The sequence below is a fragment of the Aspergillus mulundensis genome, assembly GCF_003369625.1.
Source record: "Aspergillus mulundensis strain DSM 5745 chromosome Unknown scaffold_5, whole genome shotgun sequence".
Classification (NCBI taxonomy): Eukaryota; Fungi; Ascomycota; class Eurotiomycetes; order Eurotiales; family Aspergillaceae; genus Aspergillus; species Aspergillus mulundensis.
In genome coordinates this window covers 1,190,541-1,212,929 of record NW_020797893.1, presented here as the reverse complement: position 1 = coordinate 1,212,929, position 22,389 = coordinate 1,190,541, and the positions used below count along the sequence as shown (strand labels likewise).

General features: G+C 44.0%; 8 protein-coding genes across 8 annotated transcripts; 4 read left to right on the top strand and 4 right to left on the bottom strand.

The window, feature by feature from the left end:
• Positions 1 to 6,708: 6,708 nt before the first annotated feature.
• On the top strand, positions 6,709 to 8,320 carry DSM5745_05738 (putative aromatic-L-amino-acid decarboxylase; the record flags this gene model as incomplete). Its single annotated transcript, XM_026747754.1, has 2 exons — positions 6,709 to 6,757; positions 6,813 to 8,320. The coding sequence occupies 2 exons, from the start codon at positions 6,709 to 6,711 to the stop codon at positions 8,318 to 8,320; spliced, it is 1,557 nt and encodes a 518-aa protein (XP_026603586.1).
• A 155-nt stretch (positions 8,321 to 8,475) lies between these two features.
• On the bottom strand, positions 8,476 to 9,375 carry DSM5745_05737 (uncharacterized protein; the record flags this gene model as incomplete). The annotated part of the gene is made up of 1 exon (XM_026747753.1): positions 8,476 to 9,375. The coding sequence occupies one exon, from the start codon at positions 9,373 to 9,375 to the stop codon at positions 8,476 to 8,478; it is 900 nt and encodes a 299-aa protein (XP_026603585.1).
• Positions 9,376 to 10,509: 1,134 nt separating this feature from the next.
• On the bottom strand, positions 10,510 to 12,582 carry DSM5745_05736 (Zn(II)2Cys6 transcription factor; the record flags this gene model as incomplete). The annotated part of the gene is made up of 2 exons (XM_026747752.1): positions 10,510 to 11,518; positions 11,564 to 12,582. 2 exons carry the CDS (start codon positions 12,580 to 12,582, stop codon positions 10,510 to 10,512), a joined length of 2,028 nt encoding a protein of 675 aa, XP_026603584.1.
• A 227-nt stretch (positions 12,583 to 12,809) lies between these two features.
• On the top strand, positions 12,810 to 14,252 carry DSM5745_05735 (MCT family MFS transporter; the record flags this gene model as incomplete). The annotated part of the gene is made up of 5 exons (XM_026747751.1): positions 12,810 to 12,853; positions 12,906 to 13,122; positions 13,170 to 13,907; positions 13,954 to 14,051; positions 14,099 to 14,252. The coding sequence occupies 5 exons, from the start codon at positions 12,810 to 12,812 to the stop codon at positions 14,250 to 14,252; spliced, it is 1,251 nt and encodes a 416-aa protein (XP_026603583.1).
• Positions 14,253 to 14,849: 597 nt separating this feature from the next.
• Positions 14,850 to 16,898, top strand: DSM5745_05734 (flavin monoamine oxidase family protein; the record flags this gene model as incomplete). The annotated part of the gene is made up of 1 exon (XM_026747750.1): positions 14,850 to 16,898. The coding sequence occupies one exon, from the start codon at positions 14,850 to 14,852 to the stop codon at positions 16,896 to 16,898; it is 2,049 nt and encodes a 682-aa protein (XP_026603582.1).
• Positions 16,899 to 17,189: 291 nt separating this feature from the next.
• Positions 17,190 to 18,227, top strand: DSM5745_05733 (NADP-dependent oxidoreductase; the record flags this gene model as incomplete). The annotated part of the gene is made up of 1 exon (XM_026747749.1): positions 17,190 to 18,227. One exon carries the CDS (start codon positions 17,190 to 17,192, stop codon positions 18,225 to 18,227), a length of 1,038 nt encoding a protein of 345 aa, XP_026603581.1.
• A 221-nt stretch (positions 18,228 to 18,448) lies between these two features.
• On the bottom strand, positions 18,449 to 19,143 carry DSM5745_05732 (uncharacterized protein; the record flags this gene model as incomplete). Its single annotated transcript, XM_026747748.1, has 2 exons — positions 18,449 to 18,626; positions 18,752 to 19,143. The coding sequence occupies 2 exons, from the start codon at positions 19,141 to 19,143 to the stop codon at positions 18,449 to 18,451; spliced, it is 570 nt and encodes a 189-aa protein (XP_026603580.1).
• A 1,164-nt stretch (positions 19,144 to 20,307) lies between these two features.
• On the bottom strand, positions 20,308 to 21,694 carry DSM5745_05731 (alpha/beta fold hydrolase; the record flags this gene model as incomplete). Its single annotated transcript, XM_026747747.1, has 6 exons — positions 20,308 to 20,540; positions 20,609 to 20,849; positions 20,901 to 21,117; positions 21,168 to 21,505; positions 21,562 to 21,597; positions 21,653 to 21,694. The coding sequence occupies 6 exons, from the start codon at positions 21,692 to 21,694 to the stop codon at positions 20,308 to 20,310; spliced, it is 1,107 nt and encodes a 368-aa protein (XP_026603579.1).
• Positions 21,695 to 22,389: the final 695 nt, after the last annotated feature.

The following is a 22,389-nucleotide window of genomic DNA, read 5'->3' as shown; positions in this document are numbered from 1 at the left end:
TAAATTAATTATAGCAACCCTAACGCCACAAGGTCTAGGTAGTAAAAAAAGGTTATATAATAGTACTTTTTTTAAATTAATTATAGTAACCCTAAGCAATTTTATTATTTTACATAATCCCTAATAAAGCTCACGTGACTAGGAGCCGGGACCTATAATTATCATGCGCTTTGGCCTCCACTTTGTTTTGGCCACGCGTAATTAAGTAATACATGGCTATATTATAAAGCTATATATATATATTAAATAGGAAATATTACTAAAAACAAGAATAATAAAACTTTTATATTTTTAATTTATTAATTAAAGGGCTTTTTTAAGGCCTGTTATATTTTAAAAAATAGTAAACTTAGTTACTTTTAGTAATTTAATTATTTTATTTATAGGGTTTTTTTTTTAACACGTGGTAAAACTTTATAAGATATTACTTATAAATATTTTATATAAAAAAGTATTTATTAACTAACTAGCATGTAATAACTAAAAATTTTTAATTAGTAGTATTAGTAATAGCGCTAGTATTATTAAAGTATATTATAATTAATTTATTATTTTATACTTTAAGCGCCTTAGCAAGCTTTTTTATAAATAAGGTTATTTTAATAACCTTATTAAATACTAAAAATTTTATTATAATAAATAAAAATATTATAACTACTTATTTTTTTAAACTTTATATAATAAAAAACTTATAAAAATATATAATAAAGCCCTTAATAAACTTTTTATTAAAATAATTTTAATAAAATATATTAAAATAAATAATTATTTTTTTATATAGGTCTTAGCAAGTATTAAATTACTTTAATTAATTATAATATAATAAACTACATGCTTAGTAACTACTATATTATTAGTAATTAAAATTTTTTATTAATATTATAAAAATTAAACTAGGTATATAAGGTTAACACAGGTTTTTTTAAGCTAGCTAAAAAATTTAATTAATTAAGTAAAGGCGTGAGCGCTAAAAGTATTAAAAATTAAAAATATATTAAAATTTATAATATTTAATTAATTAACTTTTTATATAATTTTAATATACCCCTTTATTATTAATATTTTTACCAGCCTAGCCTTAGTAAGGCTAAAATATTAAGCTATTTATTTTATATATATAGCTTAAAAAAGGTAAATTATCTTATTTTTATAGTTATAAAATATTATTAATCTAAAAAATTTAGTTAGCTTATTATTAATTTTAAGTTTATAAATCTTTTATAAAAGGCTAATAATAATATTTATATTAATTTTTATTTTACTAGTAATAATATTATTATTTATATAAGTAATAATTAGCGTGTAAGGTAACTTTTAAATATATATATAAAGTTTTTTAATAAATAGCTTAAAGCCCTTAGCACGTAGTAATTAATTAAATTTCTAGTTTTATAAGTATATAAAGTTATAAAGGCTAAATAAGGCTTTTTATACCTTATATATAAGGTTATTATTAATCCCGTGGCCGCGTGGTTATTATATATAAATTTTTTAATTAATTATTTTTATATTAAAATAAGTATTAATAATATTAAATTAGCGTTAGCTAAGCCTTTAAATAGCTATAGCTATTAATATATATTTAACTATTATATTAACTATAACTAAATAAAAGGTTTTATTATAATTTAATTTAATAATTTAGTAGTTACTACACGCGATAATTTAAGCCTTAAATAATAAAATAAAGTTATTTTTATTACTTTTAAGTATAAATATTTATTTATTAAAAATAATTTTAGCCTTTTTTAGCTATTTAACAAGCTTTTATATATTTATAATAACTATTATATTAATATAAATTAATATAGCTTTTTTTATTAATTAAAAAACTTAAATTACCGCGCTTTTTTATAAGATTTTAGTACTTTAATATTATTAATATATAATTTAGCTTTAGCTAATATTTAAAACCTTTTAGTAAATAAATACTAAACTATTTTTTTAAGTATTTTAATAACTTTAGTATTAAGGTACTTGGTTACTTTAGTTAATAAGTTATAATTAATATAAGGTTTAGGGTGTTTAGTTAATAAAATAACTATTATATTAAAAATATTAGTATTTATATTTATCTTATATAAGGTAGCCTTTATTAATAAAACCTTTAGTTAATTAGGGAATTAGCCTAGTATTTTATAGTTTAATATTTTTAAATCCTAATTAATTAGTATATTTAATACTATATTAATATTTATGTTAAATATATATGGCTTAAAGTAGTTTATTTTAAAAATTTATTTATATATATTTTAAATATTATTTAGCGCTAATCCTAGTAAATTAAGGTTATTTTAAAGCTTTTAAAAATATAAAGTAGGTAGGGCTTGGGTTACTAGTAAAAATAATATAATTTATATTTAAAATTAATTAATAAAATTTATTAATAATAGTATATAAACCGGTGTTATTATAGTATTAATACCTTTTATTAAAAATTAAGGTGGTGTTGCTAAATTAAGGTTATTATAATAATTTAATAAGGTTAGGCTTGGCATGCTAGTACTATTATTTTTATTATTAATTAATTATTTTAGTAAAATTCTTATATTTTTAATATATAAGTATTATATTAATACTAGAATAAAGTTAACCTAGCACTTTAATATTAATAAGGCTAGTAGCTTTAATTTAATATTATTATATAATATTAAAATTAGTTAGCGCCATAAAGTTAGGAATATAGTTTAAATTTAGCTAGTAATTAATATTTTTAGCGCCTGGATTATTAAAATTAGCTTAAAAATAAGCATATTATTAAGCTTAGTATTATATATAGTAGCCCCTGGCGCTAATTTATTTAATTAAGGTAAGGCACCCTTTATAAATATAGTATTAAGCAAGTAATTATTTTTATAAAACTTTAATTTATTAAATAAAATATATTTTAAGTAGTAAACCCGCTTCCCCAGAACCTATATTTAAAAGATTTTATTATTATTTTTTTATATTTAATTAAATAGCTAATTAAGGCTCTTATAGCAAGCTTGTAAAACTATTTATAATTTTTAATTAATATATAAATATATAATTTATAGCTATAAGCGCGGAAGTTATTAAAATAGGATATTAAGTTATTAATTTAATAATATTCGCACTAAAGCTATAAAGGTAACTTATTATAAAAATTTTTAATAATAAATAGTTAATTTAAGGTTTTAATAATAGCCTTAATTTTTTTAGGCCATACTTTTTTTAATAAACTAATATTAATTCTTATAGCTTAGGCTGTTATATTAATATACTAGGTATAATATTTTAAAATTTTATTAAATTTTAAAGTTTTTAGTACAAAAGGTTAAAATATTAAATTCTTTAACTTAGCCTAGGCCTTATACTTAAAAAAATTTTTATTATTATTTATTTTAATAGCGTGAATATATTATTTTATAAGGTGTTTATAATATTTTTAGTGTAATATTAATTATTAAAATACTTTTTTTTAATATAGTATACCGCGGCTAATTAGGTGGTATTATTAATAATTATAAGGTAGTAGTTAAATTTACTAATTTTAGTTAATTAAATAAATTATATATTTATATATTATAATTCTCCTGGATCTACTTCCCGCGGGACAAGCTAAAATAATATTTTATAAAATTTAGCCTTAAGGCAAGCAAAGTAGTTTAATTAATTAATAATATTTATATTAAGGCTTTTTACTTAAACTATAATATAAAGTTTAGGAATGCCCGCGTGGCTAAGGTGCTTATAAAATAAATTTATATTAATTATAGTTAATTAAAAATATTATTTAAATATAAACTTTAAAAAAAATACTATAATATATATAAGCTTGCCCTATAATAAATTTATTTAAGCTAATAAAAATATTATTTTTTTATAATATTATATACTAAGTGTTTTTTTAGCCTTTTAATAAATAATAAGTAAATTAAAGCCTTAGGCACGTGATATTTATAAACCTTAATTTTTTTATATATATTATTTACACCCTTTATAATAATAATTAGTATTTTATAATCTTTAACATGTTTAATTACTTTACTAAATATTTTATATAAATATTTTAAGTAGTTTAGGCTATATTTTATATAATTTTTAAAGTTAAAGTACTTAGGGAAAATAAACTTAGCTAATTTTATATTTATAAGCTACTTTATTAATTTAGTAATTATAATAAAAGCAGGTATAGCTAAAAATTTAGGGCTAATTTTAGGCTTTAATTTATTATATTTAAAGTTATAATTATTAAATTTATTATTATTATATAAAGTTATAGCTTATAATTTTATACTAGTTTTATTTAAGTATAGTACTTGTACTTTAAAAAGCTTAATTTAATTATTAAATTAAAGTTAAGGGTTTAAATAATAATAATTTTTTTAAAAGTAGCTATTATATTTATAATATTTATATAAATAAACTTTATTATTTTTTTACTTTATTTAATTAGCTTATTTATTTTTATTTATATTATTTAAAGGGCTAGTAAGCGCTTTAGTATAGGATTTTTTATAATAAACTTATTTTTTTTACTTTTTTAAGGGTAGGGCTATAGTAATAAGTAAGATAATTATTTTAGCTTTAGCTATAATATTTTTATATAATTATTTTAGGTTATTTTTACTATAATTTTTTAAGATTTTATTAATTAAAAATAATTATTAAAATATAGCTTATATTTTAAGGTTACCATGGATTTTTTAAAAAACTAATAATATAATAATATTAGGTTTAATAATAATATATAGATTTTTAATAATATTTTATATAGTTATAAATACTATAATAAACTTAAAAGTAATAAAAAACTAGTTTTTATATATATTAATAATACTAAGTACTACCTTAGTAATTTAGAATATATTTTATTTAATAATAATCTAGTATATTATATTAAATATTTTATTAATATACTTTATTAAATACAGGGATCTTATAACTTTAATATAAATATTATAATTAATTTAGCCTAAAAGCTAATTAATAATAAGTATTAAATAATTTTTTTAATATTTTTAATATAGCCTATTCTTGGGCACCCTGGCAAGTAAAAAATTAATTAATTAAAAAAGGTATAAGGCTTGTAAATATTTTTTTACCTAATTAAATTATTTATTATAATTAATTTAGCTTATAAATTTAATCCTAAGCAGGTATATAATAGCAGGAATTATTACCTTAAGCAGGCAGTACTTATAGTATACTTATTTAAATAAAAAATTAGGGAAATTTATTAGCTAAGTTATTTATTAAGGTATTTTTATAATAAAATTAAGTATTTTTATAATAGAAATAGCTTAATAAAACTTAATTATATTAAATATTATGTTTTAATTAGTTAAAAAATTATAGTTTTATTAATTTATAAATAATAAATATTAAAAATCATGCTTTAAAAAAATAAAAAAATATATAATAATATTTATTACAAGCTTTAAAGCTTATAAAAGTACTTAAAAAATTTTAAATAATATTTTAAAATAATTAAAAAAGTTTAAGGGCTTATAACCTAATAACTAGCTAATAATATTACTTATAATAAACCTTTAAATTATTTATATATAGCAAGCGGTAAGTTATAAAAAAACCTTAACTATCACGTGCTGCGCTAGTCCTAATTAGGATAGGCGCGTCCTGGGCGCCGGCCCTCCGGGCGTCCGACATTTTCTCTGTACCAGTCACTCGATGACCCACACCGCCTGAGGCAGGTGTGGGTTATCTAAAGCCTAAAAAAAATTAGGTCCTAATAATAATTTTTTTTATATAAGATTCCTATATAAACTAAAAAATATTATTAATTTAAATAAGAATCCAACTATAACTATTATAAAGCTTAAATTTTAACTATATATTATTTATAATTTTAGTTTTAATTTAGTATTAATCTTAAGGGGGGTTCTTTATAAATTATTTTAATATTTAAAAAAGGCTTAAAAAGTAAATATATAGATTTAGGTTATTAAAAAAGTACTATAATTAAATTTTTAATAAAAAAAAGAAAAGTACTATTAAATACTTAATAAATTTATATTATTAGTTTTTAAATTTAAGCTTATTATCTAATAACATGGCTTAGTTATTTTAATAAATATATAATTTTAAATTTGTATAGAAATCCTATATAAAATTAAAATTATTATTAGGACCCAGTTTTTATTAGGTGTTAAATAACCAACACCCGCTCCGGGTGTGGGTTGTCACAGTGACTGGTAATGAAATGTATTTCCGAGCTTCATTCCGCCCCGCGCTCGGCGGAGATAGCAAGTGAAGAGATAGGTTGGTCAGACAAAAGAGGAAGCTATCTGTAGTTGACTCCTCGCAAACCCATCGGAAAACTGTTTAGTGCACCGCAACCGGTCCCTTGCAATGATTTATAGTTGTCTTGCTATGCACGCCATTGCAGGGCCTCCGGAACGCCCATCGGAACGGGCGGAAGAGATCCGCAATCAGGGCCCACCACGCCTTTCGACATGACGCCTTATCGATAAAAGGAACGCCGATTCCGCTGACAAGGACCCCTCCAGACTTTTCTCAAGACCCCTTCTCTTCTCTCTTACACCCACCACTGCTCGCTGCCTGCTTTTCTCATTCTCTATCACATTTCCACGAGTTCTTGATATATATACCGCTCAATTGACATATTAGGGCTTCGTCCGACCGCCAATCCCGTCCCTACGACCCCCTCACCCTCCGCACCGCACCCAACCCCCTCGGAACGCTTCCGACACCACACGCAACATGGACTCCGAGCAATTCAGAGACGCAGCCCATGCAACAATCGAAGACAGTCCGTCCAACGCCCCATTCCCACCTACATTGGAAACACCCACTAACCTCCGCAGTAATCACCTACTTCAACAACATCCCGAACCAACGCGTCCTCCCAACCGTCGAACCAGGCTACCTGCGCCCCCAAATCCCCTCTTCCCCGCCAGAGTCCCCCGAATCCTGGCCCGCCATCCAAGCTGACATCGACGCCAAAATCAAGCCGGGCATCACACAATGGCAATCCCCCAACTTCATGGCCTTCTTCCCCGCAACCGTCACATACCCCTCCATCCTCGGCGAGATGTACTCTGCCGCATTCAACGCCCCGGCCTTCAACTGGCTGTGCTCCCCGGCCTGCACGGAGCTCGAGACCGTCATGATGGATTGGATGGCGCAGGCACTGGCTCTACCGAACTGTTTCCTCTCCACGAGCGAGAATAAAGGAGGTGGTGTTATTCAGATGAGCGCCAGCGACGCCGTGGCGACGGTTATGATTGCGGCACGGGAACGGCGCGTGCATGCGCAGGCGAAGAGTGAGGGATTGAAAGAGGGCACCGAAGCCTACGAAGACAGAGTCATGGATCTCCGCCCGAAACTCGTTGCACTGAGTAGCAGCCAGGCACACAGTAGCACGGCCAAGGCGGCGCTGCTGGCCGGCACGCGGTACCGCAGTATCGCAGTGTCCTTGGAGAACGACATGGCGCTTACGGGGGCCGAACTGCGATGCATGCTGGAGGAATTAGACGGCAAGGGGCTAACGCCGTACTTCATCACGCTGTGCTTCGGGTCGACGAATTCGTGTGCGGTCGATCGCTTCGCGGAGATCCTGGCCGTGCTGAAGGAGAAGCCGGCCTGGCGCCAGATCTGGGTGCATATCGACGCGGCGTATGCGGGTGCGGCTTTGATCGCCGACGAGTGGCAGTACATCGCGCAGGATTTCGCGGACGGCGTCGACAGCTTCAACGTCAATATGCACAAGTGGCTCCTCGTCAACTTCGACGCAAGTCTGCTGTACGTCCGCAACCGCCACGACCTCACGGACTTCCTCGACATCACGCCCGCGTACCTGCGCAACCCGTTCTCCGAGTCCGGGCAGGTCATCGACTACCGCAACTGGAGTATTCCGCTGGGCCGCCGGTTCCGGGCGTTGAAGATCTGGTTCGTTATGCGCAGCTATGGACTCTCTGGTATGAAGAGTTTCGTGCGCAAGGGAATTACGCTGGGCGAGACCTTCGCGGACTTGGTCCGCTCTCGGGGTGATTTGTTTGAGATTGTCACGAAGCCTGTGTTTGGACTTACGGTGTTCCGGGTTAAGGCTGCGCACCTGGCGAATGGGAATGGTGTTGACGTGAACGGGGTGATCGTAAAGCCCGATGAGAAGGCTGATGCGGTCACGAAAGAAGTCTACGAGACGATCAATGCGCGCGGGGAGATCTTCATCACGAGCACGGTTATGGCGGGGATCTATGCGATTCGGGTTGTTAGTGCGAATGAGCGGGCGGAGGAGCAGTATATCAAGAGAGCGTTTGAGATTATTCTGAGGACGGCGGAGGAGGTACGGGGTAAATGGAAGGGGCTGTGAATGTACCAAGATGGCAGCCGTTCAACGGTTGACGCTGTATATGATACGAAGTGTTGAACTAGAGGTGTGATTATGAAATACATGAATCGGATAAGATGTGGGCTTATTAGATGGTCTGCAAGGAGAGACAGTCGGCACAAGTACCCATGCCGCGTTCAGAAGCCTTGCGACTCCCACACAGCTTCAGCCAGGTCCTGCAAATCTCCCTCCTCGATTTCAATGTCTCCTTCTCTTTCGCCATCGGGGGCTCTTAGAAACAGTCTCTCGAAGCTGATGACCAGGGGAGCGCCGCGAACAGTTACCCTCCCATCCTCGTCCTTCTCGATGGTGACCGTACTATCAAGGCGACCACCGTCACGATGTGGGTGAGGCACCCAAGACTCGATTACGAGCTCGGGGCGGGTTCTGTTGATGTTGATCGTAAAGACAAGGCGGACCTCGGCCGATGACGCCCGCAACCACCATCGCACATCACCCTTCAGCTTCCTCTCCGACTCCGAGTCCGAGAGACCGACTTCCAGCACGGCGCTCGGCCATGGCCTGCCCTGTGCGGGGTCCGCGTTTATCTGATCAAATCGCGTTCTCCGGCGACCGATGGGCGTGTGCGCAGGAATCCACGCGTTATCGGCTTGCTTTGCGTCGCCCCCTTGATAGGCTGTAGTGGCGAGGAGGGAGCGGAGGGAGCGCCGCAAGCCCATGGCAATTTGAGCCTCCGTGATCAGTTCCAGGAAAGTGGAAGTCGCGATTTCGTGTGCCTCGCGCGGCATTCTGGCGACGAGGCGATTCAAGGAAGAGCTGTACGCCGACCAGTTTCGGAATGGAGATGTCTCGGCCAGACAGAAGTGTTGCTCGAACGCGTCGCGCGGGAGCCCCTCGAGCAGAAACCACTCGGTGCTCTCCATCGTGGTTTCCCGGGCATGCTCGTAGTCCTGTATGAACTGCTGCGGGCCCCGATATTGGTAGTGCGGAAGGAGGGAAGGGGTGAGGTCGGCCAGGAAGGCGCATTCGGCTGAGTCGTCGTTGTCGGCGGCCATGGGGTTTTCGTTGTTAGGCATCTGCAAGTCAAGTCCTGTGTGGTCTAGTGGGTGGGTGAGTGGTGGTCTCTATGAGGTCACCGGCACCGACTGTAGAGGTCTTTCGGACTGATAATCCGAAACTCTGTTCAACTGGGTAAACAGTTGGATAATGGCGCACTACAACTAATCATACAGCGCCCATTCCTCCGTCTTCATGCAACACTCCTACCTCACAATCCCCAGGTATAGACACCTGTTCAACACCCAACGCAGCACATGTCGAAGGTTTATTCGGCGGGAAGTTACATGATATTATATGTTTCAAGATGAATAAATGGTGGGACACTTTCTTATATCTGGACCACTACTTAGGTCGCAGACTCGTACACATCTCAGTCCTCCTCTGTTATATAATGTAATATCCGCTGTAGTTGATTCTGTGCTTGTGCTCCCAGTGCATACTGTGCCCTATTCTAATTGGTCCCGAGGTCGCGGAACACTGCAGGTGGAGCGGGAGCGGCCCGCCTGGTCTCCACGTGTGGTTTCGCAGGTTAACCCCAAGCAGGCTGGAGGTTTGAGAGTCAAGTATTTTGACTTACTTTGTTGGGACTCTAGATGGGGAATTGCTGCAGTGAGGTTAGGTCTACTTTCGACGCCTGGGCTTTTCAAGGATACCTATTCATGAGCGCTTGGAGCAGTTGTCGCGACCTAGAGGTTAAGGTCTCGAGATTGCAATTCCCCACTGGGCCTTCTGGAATCTTATTGCGAGATAGCTCATACATGGTATAATCAATGGTGGCACCTCATTACCGAGACAGTATCATGCGCATTGTCCACCGTCTAATACCTGACCCCGTCTTTGCTGACAGCGTCCTATATTAGCAGCTTCATACAGAAATCCAGCACATACGACCACAGGGTGTGGAGAACAGGGCTTCCCGTCCGTTCAGCCGTACTTAAGCCACACGCCGGCTGGTTAGTAGTATGGTGGGTGACCACATGCGAATCCCAGCTGTTGTATGTTTTTTTTTGCTCGGAGGGCTTGGTCAGGGAGGCTGATAGAGCGTGAGCAGGCCATCCGGCCGGATACGGAGTCGAGATCATTTATTTCGGATCTTTCAATTTAACATTCATAAAACTCATTTAATACCGCGGCATATCTTGGCTGGGAGCCTATGCCAGAGGCAACGCCGCCCTCGTCATATCAGTAAAGAGCCCCGTCCAATCATCGGTCCCGAAATCCATGTTCCCACCGTAATCAATCAGCTCTGCCCAGATATCTTCCAAGTCTCTGTTCTGAGGGGTCTGTTCCGAAGATACCGGAGGGGACGGTAGAGGAACGTGCAGGTGGACAGCATGCTCAGACACCGACGGAGGCAGCTGCGTTTCCAGAGTCGGAGGCATGGCGGGCATCTCGCTCTTACAATGTTCCTGCAACACACCCATCATGGCATCGATGCCTTCCTTGACGAGCGCCGAGGACTGCCGCGCCTTGTTGAGCATCCGGCACGCAGCCAGGACCTCTTCCTTGCGCTTCTCGTCGAGGATGTCGTCGCGGTTGTAGCATACGTCCAGGAGAAGGATGACGGCTGCCATGAAGACGTGGTGCATGATCGACCACACAGCAGAACTGGACGGGGTGAATCGCGGCTCGTCCTCGTCCATCATCCGCTTGATCTCCAGCACCTTGCGGGCGGAATTCAGTCCTACCATGTATGAGTAGGAGTATGCTGGGTCGCGGGCGCCGCGGATGAAGAACGGGCGGTGCAGGCGGCAGAGACGGGAGTAGTAGCCTTGTTGCAGGATGCAGCGTTGCCAGGCCAGGCTTGGGCGGTGCTGGTAGAGCTCGGCGTATCGCTGGCGAGAAGTCGAGCTGAGGTTGAGGAAGTCCGGGGCGCTTCTCTGGACTTCCTGCAGCTTGCGATCGAGATCGAGAATCTTCGAGTACTCGACTTCCTCGCCGGTTAGTTGGTCCGATGATAGGGTGTCGACGATGCCTCTGCATGTTTCGGCCAATTTCAGGCGCTCCAGGAAAAAGGACATGGATGTTGGTGTTGTGGATGGTTGTGGTGGTGTTTTTCCTATTGCTGCGTCGTCGATGTTGGAGGGTTTGTCGGTGTGCATGAATGCTGGATTGACCATGTACGTCCACTCCTGGGGGCCGCTAAGGAAGGACAGACACCTGGATGCATGTTAGTGGTTGCCTGGCCATGCAGTATGGACATACCAGTCAAACGATGCAACATCCCACCACAGACGGCGTTGTATTTCTACCGTCACAGGGTCAACCCACTGCGATTCTCTCTTTTTCCGCGCCTGAGGCGTGTCGACCTGGTGTAGCATCATATTCTTAGCTTGCTCAATGATGTGGCTGACGGTGAAGAGGCTCCGAACGGACGCGGAGCAGTGCATATTTGACATGTTGTGGAACGCGATCAGCACCGCCTGAAGCCCCTCGATGGTGGGCCATGAGAGGTAGTTAGCCTGAATCAAGGCAGCACCGGTGAGGAACGAGAACTGCTGACTGCATCGCGCAGCGTGTGAAGAGGAGTCAATGGAGCATTGTAAGAAGAGCGAAGAGCCGGTTATTGCGAAGACAAGAGCAAGGTGGTTGTAGTTGACGGGGGATTCACGGTTGAGGGACCGGTACACCTCGTTGATCTGGCCCTCGACAACGTGGGGCACAATGATGTGATAGAGATAGCTGATGTAGCGGCAAAAGTAGCTGAACAGGGCCTGTGTATCAGACTCTGCTGGCAGAAACTTGATCAATTCCACCGTGGCCGGGTTGTCGTTTGGGACCCACGAGTCCAGGATGGACAACAGGGTGCTGGCCGGGCTCTGACCCTGACTCTCCGGAGTCTGATCTTCCAAGCCAGCTTGGATCTGAGGGCTAACAGCAGCTGGGACGCGGTCGCCCATGTGGATGTGCTCCAGCCAGTCTGCTGTCTCGGAGGACTCTTTGTTGTGGGGAGGCTTTGCGGTCTGAGGCTCCCGGAGGTACTGCCGGGGACTAGGGATATTGCGAACGGGGCTGTTGACATTGTAGCTGGGACTCGGAGCCTCTGAGACTGTGCTCTGGTTGCTACGGAACGAGCAGGCCAGTTGGCGGGTGAGGCAGCTGCCACAGGGCCGCTGTCGGTCGCACTTCAGCTTTTTCTTCCGACACGATTCACAGGACACCGGATCTTGTCGACGAGGCCTTTTGGCATTGACAGCTTGGTCTGAAGCATCATTTCGCTTCATAATGAATGGATTTTGATGAAGTGTGGGATGGATGCGGACGATGAAGGCCGGAGGGAAAAGGACTTCAGTGGGGCGACCGGACTCTCCGCGGAGCCTCCGGACTGGACAAGGCCCCTGATGCAGATGGAAAGAGATTCTACAAACATATAAGAACCTTGCGCCTCGGATACTGTCGATGGATCTGCAGTCTTGTCTTCCAAAGCCAAAGTGAAACAGTGCCATACAGCATGTCGTCCAGCGATGAATCTCTGAAACATCCCACGGAATATACGTCCGTTGTCCATGATATATATCTTTACGGAACATGTACTAACGAGGGACAGACCCCGTGCATGGGCTGTCATATTCGGTGCCTTCCTGGCGACATTCTGCTCTGTCGGATTCGTCAACTCCTATGCCGTCTTCCAGGAGTATTATCTGAAGCACCAGCTGTCCAATGAGTCCGAATCAACCGTGGCATGGCTAGGAGGGGTTATCATGTTCTTCATCTACATTGTCTCGGCTATTTCAGGACCATTGCTCGACATGTTCGGGCCAAGGGTATGTACCGACACCATTCTATAAGCTCGAAGCTGATTCCCTGGTAGATGTTGCTTTGCGTCGGCTCCGTAGGCACCGTCTTTTCCATCATGATGTCGTCGCTCTGCCACAAATTCTACCAGTTCCTCCTCGCCCAGGCCGTCTCGATGGGCATTTGGATGGCGCTGCTGGTGACACCACCTATCGCTCTCGTCGGGCAGTATGTCAAAGTCAAGCGAGGTGCAGCCGTGGGAATCGTCATCGCCGGCTCTTCGCTTGGGGGCATTGTCTGGCCCATTGCCATCAACGAGCTGCTGAAGAGGGAGAGTGTTGGGTTCGGCTGGACGATGCGAATCATCGGGTTCATCATGATTCCTCTTCTTTGCCTCACTTGCACATTATGCCGTTCTGCCCCGGGTCAGGTTGCCACTCTGGAGTCGCCAGAAGAGAAACCAAAGGAGAAGGGCGGACTGGACTTTTCCATCCTCAAGACGCCCACCATGCGCCTGCTATGCCTGGCCTTCTTCTTTGTCTACTTCGGCATGTTCGGGCCCATCTTCTTCATAACATCGTACGCAGTCAACATTGGACTGTCGAGTGATCTGGCCTTCTACCTGGTCTCCATCTTGAACGGGGCGTCGCTGTTCGGTCGTGTCCTACCCGGCATGCTCGCCGACAAGTACGGGCGGTTCAACTGCTGCATTGCTTTTACCTTTGTTTCCGGGGTGATCGCCATGTGCTGGACAAAAGCCACGTCCGTTGCAGGCACTGTGGTCTTCTCAGTTGCGTACGGATTTACATCTGGGGTGAGTCGCTCAATCCGGACAAACAAGATTGAGGCTAACCAGTCAGGCCATCCTATCCCTGCAACAAGTGTGCGCCGCTCAGATTGCCACTCCCCAGACGATTGGCCTTGCCGTAGGGACAATATTCGCCGCGTCATCTTTCTCGTACGTCTCTCCCTGGGGCATTCATTGGAGTCAGCTGACAAAGACAGGGCAATGGCCAGTGTCCCAATTAGCGGGGAGCTCTCTGCGCGGTACGGCTACCTATCCCTGTCCATATACTCCGGGGCCAGCCTCATGGTTGGAAGCGTCTTTCTTCTGGCGGCACGGCTGATCCAGAGTACGAATATTCGCGCTGTTGTGTAAGGAATATCCCTCGGAAGCTTGCGAGGTTCCGAGAGCGCTTCTACCGGGCAGTTAGGGCTATCGGCGGCGTCGGCAACGCGCTCCAATGAGTGACAACATAGTAGAGACGATATGGAGCACACCGCTACCGTTATAACCAAGAACTCCACCTTAGCATCTCCAACATGACGTCCAGGCAGATAAGATACGCCCTAACGGTGACAAGGCCCTTATCAATGGCCGTTGCCAAGCTCTTCAGCTCTCCAACTGGCCCAAATCAGAATCCTGTACGAGCAAGGTTCCTGTGCTCCAACCCCATATGCACTGATAAGAATCATCCGATGCTCCAGTCTTACCCCAACCGTGCCCACGCCCGGGCTATCACAGTAGCACAAGCGCACTAAGACGGCCAGCACGGCCGAATACCGTCTTATCCTGATAACGTTTCTCGATATCAACGTCTCTGAGCGTCTTTTTGGAGTCTTCCAATGGAGTTACGTAAATGGACAGGATATCTTTGCTTTTGCCTCCATCGTTCTTCCTAGATGCTTAAATACCGCCGTCTCCCAGACATGTAACTGCATAGACCGTCTCCCTCAATTGTAAATAGCGCCCAAAATGAGGACCCTCTCCTCCCTCAGCCTGGGCCTAGCCCTCTCCCACGGCGCCCTCTCCCTCACCATCAACACCCAACCCTCCCTCCTCCAATTCCGGACCCCTTCTGTGACCGCCGACTCCCTGCACAATGTACACCTCGACTTCGCCGACTCCTCCTTCGAAGGTGACCTGCACATCGTCTACGGCGACTGCGACTCAACCTCCACAAGCAACCACCACCACTCCCTCGGCACCCTCTCCATCAAACGCGACGCCCACCCCGAGCGCATCGTCTGGATCACACCATCCGACGCACCACATCTCTCCTGCCTACACGCCTTCTCCTCCGACCACATCCTCCTCGGCCGCTCTTCCCCAATCCCCATCTCCTCCCCCATCGTCCGCCGCGAACCCCTCGCAATCGCCGACTACGCCGACGCAATGGGCCCCTGGTTCGACGGCGTCGCATACATGTCCGCGCAAGAACCCGGCAAGACCGCCGTCGCCAACGCAAAGAACAGCTCCATCGCCATCATCGGCGGCGGCATGTCCGGCCTCATGACCTCGCTCCTCCTCTCCTCCGTCGGCCTACACAACTGGCACATCCACGAATCGTCGCACCGCGTCGGCGGCCGCATCCGCACGCAGTACCTCAACAACACCACCCCCGAGCAATACCAGTACCAGGAAATGGGCCCCATGCGCTTCCCCGTGTCCATCACATACCCCGAGCAGAACGAGACGCTCGAGATCCAGGACCACAAGATGGTCTTCCAGCTCGGCGACACTCTCACCAAGATGAACGAGAAGACCCACCCCGACCTCCGCGTCGACTTCATCCCCTTCATCCAGACTAGCGAGAACGTCCCCGCCTCCGCAGGCGGGAACCGGCTACCGAACGGCCGCATACCAACCGCTGGACAGGTCGCAGCCAACCCAGACCTAGTCTACACAGCGGCAGGCCCGAACACAACAACCGTCGACGAAGCCGAGTCTGCATACGAGGCATACCTCTCCCACGACGGCCTCTCCACCAAAAAGGTCGCGGACAACATCTTCCGCGCGCACAAGACCGCCGTCGAGCACGGGCTCTTCCACTGGTCCGAAGCCGGATACCTGCGATACGCCCTCGGATACTCCGACAACGTCACAGACTACGTCGCGGGCTCGGGGCCCGAAAGCCCAATGTGGGGAGACATCTACGACAACGTATACTTCGCGGCAACAGAATTCCGCACAATCGACAAGGGTCTCGAGTCCCTGCCCCGCGCATTCTACCCACACATCGCCAACAAAACAACCTTCAACCGGAAGATCACGGGTCTGAGATACAACGAGACATCCTCCAAAATCGCGGTGACATGGCGCGACGACCCGCTCGCTATGGACCCCGAGAGCCAAGAATACGACTACGCCGTCGTGGCCGCCCCCTTCAGCAAAGTCCGCCTGTGGGATCTCCCCCGCTACTCGAGCTTACTGTCCCGCGCAATCGACGAAATGAACTACAGCCCCTCCTGCAAACTCTCCCTCCTCTACACCTCCCGCTTCTGGGAACACCAGTCCCCAAACCCGATCTTCGGCGGCTGCGGGAGCGTCGACGTCCCAGGCGTCGGCTCAATCTGCTACCCGTCCTTCAACATGAACGGCACGGGGCCGGGCGTCGTCCTAGCCAGCTACATCTCCGGGACAAACGCGCGGAGCGTCGGGGCCCTCAGCGACGAGGACTACGTGGGCATTGTGCAGCGCGCAATGGTCTCGTTCCACGGGGACATTGCGGCGAAGGAGTTCAGCGGGATCTATAACCGGCAGTGTTGGGAGGTGGACGAGCACCAGGCCGGGGCGTGGGCGAGTCCGCTGGTGGGCCAGCAGGATCTGTTCCTGCCTGCGTATTACAACACGGAGTTCAAGACGATTTTCGTGGGCGAGCATACGAGTTACACGCATGCGTGGATCTTTTCGGCGCTGGATAGTGCGGTGCGTGGGACGGTGCAGCTTCTTCTTGATCTGGGGCTGGTGGATGAGGCGAAATCTGTTGTGGAGGAGTGGATGGGGCGTTGGATTAAGCTGTAGGTGAGGCTGAATGGTGTCATTTTGGGGGGTTTGGGGTGATTTTGATGTGGGGTCGTGTTGGGTATGATTAGGTATGGTTATGGTTATGATTATGATCCACGAGTAAATGAGACAAGGGTTTATAAGTGAATCGGGTATAGATCAAATGACGCGATCTGTTGTGGAACAGCATCAATAGCCTATTGCCGTTCCATGGATCATACCCGAGCATCCAATCTATAAAGACGTCCCTGCGGCTCCTAACCAAGCTGATCACCTCTCGTGCATCCATCAAAACCAAATACCACAATAATGAACGCAATCCGCATCCATCCCGCACCAAATGGAGAAACCCCGTACTCCGCCTCCAACCCAGCCCCCCCATCCGCCCTACACCTCGACACAATCCCGATCCCCAAGCTTTCACGCCCAAACGAACTCTTAGTCCGAGTCAAAGCATCAACTATAGTCCGCGACACACTCACATGGCCGGAGAGCTATACACGCGAGTACCTCACGCCAGGGAACGACATCGCCGGGACCGTCGTCGAGGTCTTCGATCCGCAGTCCAACTTCAACGTCGGCGATGAAGTCTTTGGAATGTTGCCCGCAGATCAACCAGGTAGTTGGGCGGAGTACGTAATTGTCCGCGAGCTCGAGGTTGCATTGAAGCCGAAGCGCCTATCGTGGTACGAAGCCGCTGCGATGCCGTTGAGCGCGCTGACGGCGTTCGAGGCGCTGTTCGTTCGTGGCGGCGTTGTTGTCCCGAGTGCTGAGGATGCGTTGTGCAATTCGAAGGGAGAGCAGACTAGGGACGAGAGAGGGAGGAAGAAAGTTCTCGTTACAGGTGCCGCCGGGGCAGTGGGCATGTACGTCGTGCAACTGGCCAGACTTGCCGGGGTGCACGTTACAGCAGCAACGAGTTCGAACGAGCGGAATGCCCGGTTTCTGAGCGAGCTTGGAGCAGACGAGACGATTGAGTACGCAGCGCTTCAGACAGCCGGACAGAAAGAACAGTACGATATCGTCATCGACACCGTCGGTGGACAAACGCTGGTGAAGTCTTGGGCGTGCGTCAAAACGAGCGGGGCGCTTGTCACCGTCGACTCGAGCAGTTTCAACTTTGTCAAAGAGCATCAGGAGCAAGGCTTTGCGCGAGAGGATGTTCGTGCCCTGTTCTTTATTGTCGAGGGTGGCCGTGATCGCTTGGAGACCCTAGCACGGTTCGCGGAGTTGGGGATGTTGAGGGTTTTCGTGCTTGATGTTTATGGACTGCAAAGAGTCAGAGATGCGTATGAAAGGGCTAGTGGGAGGTTGGATGGGAGAGGGAAGATTGTCCTGTCTGTTTGAGGTTTGACATGGACTGTTTTTGCGCGGTGTTGACATGACATGTTGCAACAAGCCATTCCGTGAGTTATACTATAATACTTACAATTCTCATAATCAGGAGCTGTAGTCTGTAAACAGACCTGCAAATTTCATGTTGTATTAGATCAGGGGTCCAACCTTGCTCCGTTCATGGCCCAGTACCTGAGCCACATGCTGCGAGCCTTGACAAAGCGAGGGCAGGACTACTGAACCCTGACCACAACCCTCCCAACATGCTGCTTAGACGATAAATGGTTAAAAGCGGCTTCGGCATCTTCAGAGGAAAACACAGTGTCGACAAGTACGTCCAAGGGTAGGCGATGTTCGTTGAGAAAGTTGATCAATGCCTCTTGGTTGTTTCGAGAGCCAACGTGTATCCCTCTGCAACATATTATTAGTATAGGATCAACAACAAGACTGGAAGATCTGCGTTTCCGGAACGGTCGCCTTCTTCAATAATATCGGAAAAACAAGATCAGGTGTTTCAGACTTGTCTGTCGGCTTACCCAGGAAGCCAACCATGGACACCATCGCCTAGTTCGCACAGCATTGAAACTCTGCTAATCGATACCTGGCCACCGATGTCAAGAACGACATCCGCTCCTTTGCCGTCAGTAAGACGCCTCACTTCCTGACCCCAGTTGGGATGTTCAGCGTAGTTCACAGTCCCAATCACCCCGTCCGCACAGTTGCAGCAGGGGACGCCCCGGGACAGAGGGGCGCTGAACTTGGTGGCCTTCAGCATGCCTACATCGCGGTGGTTAAGAGATACAGCACGGATTTTGATCAGTACTTCGTCTGGAGCGAGGGATTTGGGGAGTTCATCGGTGACCAGTTCGATTCGACTGCCGTCGGCGGTGCGGCGGTACGCTCTTGCTTGGGTGACTGGCAAAGACATTCCTGACAGCAATTGTTCGCGCCTTTAACGAGAGTTAAAGCTCGGAAGGGTGAATCCTTGCTCTCATTTATATCCACTAGTCTACATGTGCTTCTACCTCCTTGCTTGATCACCGGGACGTGATTCTGGGGATCCGAGGCGGTGGATCCGAGCAGGCCGGTACGGTAGGTACAGCCGGGCCGGTGCAGTGTACAAGAGACGGAAATGGTAAAGATTGTGTGATGCAGGTGAAACCTCATGCCGTGGCGGAGATGACGGGTCAATGTCCGCCTGCCGAAACCCGAGGGATGCTTGCACTGCCATGGCTGGTCAATTGCACAATGAATGAAGCAGTCTGCCTTGGGCACCTTGCCGTATGCTCAATCTTTACTCTCACAAATGACCCACGCCACACACCGTGACACCCTTCCTTACCACATTCTTGGGTCTTCGCGAGGCTTGGGCCTCAAGCTCCACAGCCGCTGCCCAGACTGTCGCCAACCATGCATTCTCGGACCTAACCCTGGTCTGGACGCCTTGTTTAATCGTGCCAGTGGGCAAACGAGAGACCGTAGCACAAGAGAGATTAAAGTAGAGATAACCTGTTGTTGTTTCCAAGATCAGTGTACCTGTAGCAATACAGCAAGTAGGAACATCTTCTCATTCCGTACCATGTATATAGGACCACTCGAAGCTCTCGATATATCTCACTATAATACCGCCCGGGAATGCTCCAGTTATATCCTTCCAGCGGTGGCGTAGTGTGTATAGAGTGCTAATATTGCCACTCGCTTTCCAATAGACCGTTTCTAGGTATACCCAGGGCTTCACTCTCAAATCGACTGCTCTTTGTAGAAACACCATGTTTTTCAATATTCAAGCCGCTTGCTTAAGGGCCTTATGACTAGACTAACCTAAAATCAACATGGAGTCGTATATATAAGATGCAAAGTAAACGAATCTTCCCACGGAGAGTTAGGAATAATGATTGGATATATCTATACTTTACAATGAAAATGAGACACAGCCCGTCCCCTTCTCGCTCGAAGCACCAGCATTGTCAGTCTAAACAGGGCACCATCTCCTTCCCCAATTATACCATTGAGACGGACGCTCACGTACTGTCCCGGTCCAGATAGCAGAGGCCGTTCCGTAAAGTCACCAGCTAGTGGACAGCTATATTCCCTACAAGCAAGCCTTTTCCGTCATGACTTCCCTCACAAAGTTGTGGATGCCCAGGCTGACTTCATCGGGCTTTTCCACCTGCAGGAAGTGGCCTGCATCAACAGACTTGATCCGAATGTCGGCGGCATAAGGCGCCGTGTTCGTGATCTGGGAATCAGCGATCCCAACAGGATCCTTACTCGCGGTGAGAAGCAACACAGGGTGTGTGATGGCCGCCTCTGATTCCGGAATCGCTGGGGGCGTGTTAGCTCTGGGGACCCAAGGTTTGCGGTTCAGTTCGGCGGAGATACGCCTGGCTTACCTGCTTCGTCAGCGGCATTGTAGTCTCTCATGAGGGACTTGTACGATTTGGTGGGCCCATCGAAACCCCCATGGGACATGGTGATGGTTTCGAAAATATCCTTCTCGTCTGCCGTGATATAGGTGCTCCAGGGCGCGATGCGATCCGCCAAGAGCCACTTTTTGTATGCTCCCACTGGAGAGAAGTGTTCTTTCAGGTAGGTGGCGTTGGAGCTGTAGGTGAGGGTGTAGGCAGAGTCAAACTAGTGACGCTGTGAGCGTGCTGTTCTGCGCGATAAGGACGGGAAACCTACATGTTTGTCCATGATGGGGGCGACATCGTCTTCGTTCATGAAATACCAGTACCCAAAGGGTGGATAGCCGAGGGCATCAAGGCTGGCGTTGTTGATGGCTTCCACACCGGCTTCATTGAAGGACATGGGAGGTGGTGCGTACCCAACTCCCACAAACGCGCTACCCTTGATGCGCTTGCCCAAGTACGTTATCGCGCGGGATAGTACCACTGAACCACTATTGTAATGTTAGAGGTGAATCAAGGTTCGTCGTAGAGTAGCACATACAAGTCATGGCCGATTGCAAACACATCCTCAACGCCTTCACAATCAAGGATAGCACCAAGGTCCAGGACCTGTCTCTTCAAGGTGAATTCCGCGAGATCGGGAGGATTGTCTGAGCCGCCATAGCCGAGCAAGTCTGGCGCGACGATCCCATATCCCCTGCTGACAAAATAGTCTATCTGGTGGCGCCAGTCGAACGAGGTTGAGGGGAATCCGTGAATGAACAGCAGGTAGGGCTTCAAAGAGCTAGACGGCTCCGAGAAAATGTACCGGTAAGTTGGGCCGGACGGGACGGTCACTGCCTTGATCAGGTGTGCGTAACTGGTGGCGGCTATATCGCTCTTTGGGGAGGTCAGTTTGTGTTACAAAAGCCATGGGCGTCTCATGGGGCACTCACGATATCTGGGGATGAGTGGAAGCTGCAGTTTCCGGTCTATTAACTAGTTCTTAGCACCTAACCGCAAGGCGCGGAGATCAAGGAGGGATACCTTGACTGGAGGTGTGGGCTCTGCTGCTGACAGAGCGCACATGGCGGCTAACGCACACAGGGGGAGAGTGGCTTTCATTGGAAGGACAATTGTATAAACAAACAAAGGTGGCAGCTAGACACGATGATGATATGCTGAAGGGGCGGCGTCTAATTCCATGGTTATATAGGACGTAGCAAGGTTGCTGGAGCCTGCCTACTCTGGACCGAGATGTTGGCCGATCAAGAGTTTGCAGCATTTGAAGCATTTGCATGGCATCACTTTTGGAGTTACGGATGCCTCAGGCAGAAATTGGTCATGTGAGATTGGGATAAGAATTAAGGGGTAAATAAAATATAAGATTTCTTAGGATTTAAGATAAATAAGAATATAAAAGTTTAATAACTAAATACAGGAAAATTCAAGTTATATTTATTTTTTTTTTTTTATATTTTATTTTTTAATTAGGCCGTGAGATCCGGCTAAAGTTAAAGGTTAATTTTTTTTTTATTTTTAAAGGTTAATTAAAGTTATTTAACTAAGTTTACTATAAAAATTTAAAAAATTTTTACTTTTTATTTAACACACCCCCTAATACTTAAAAAAATAAAAATATTAATATTAGGTATTAAAAATAGCTTTAATTTTAATAAGGCTAAGTTAGTAAATAAATATTTTATAGCGCGGGCTATTAAAAAGTTTAGTAAGGTTATTTATTAATTAATTTTTTATTTTTATTTAATTAATTTTAATTTTTT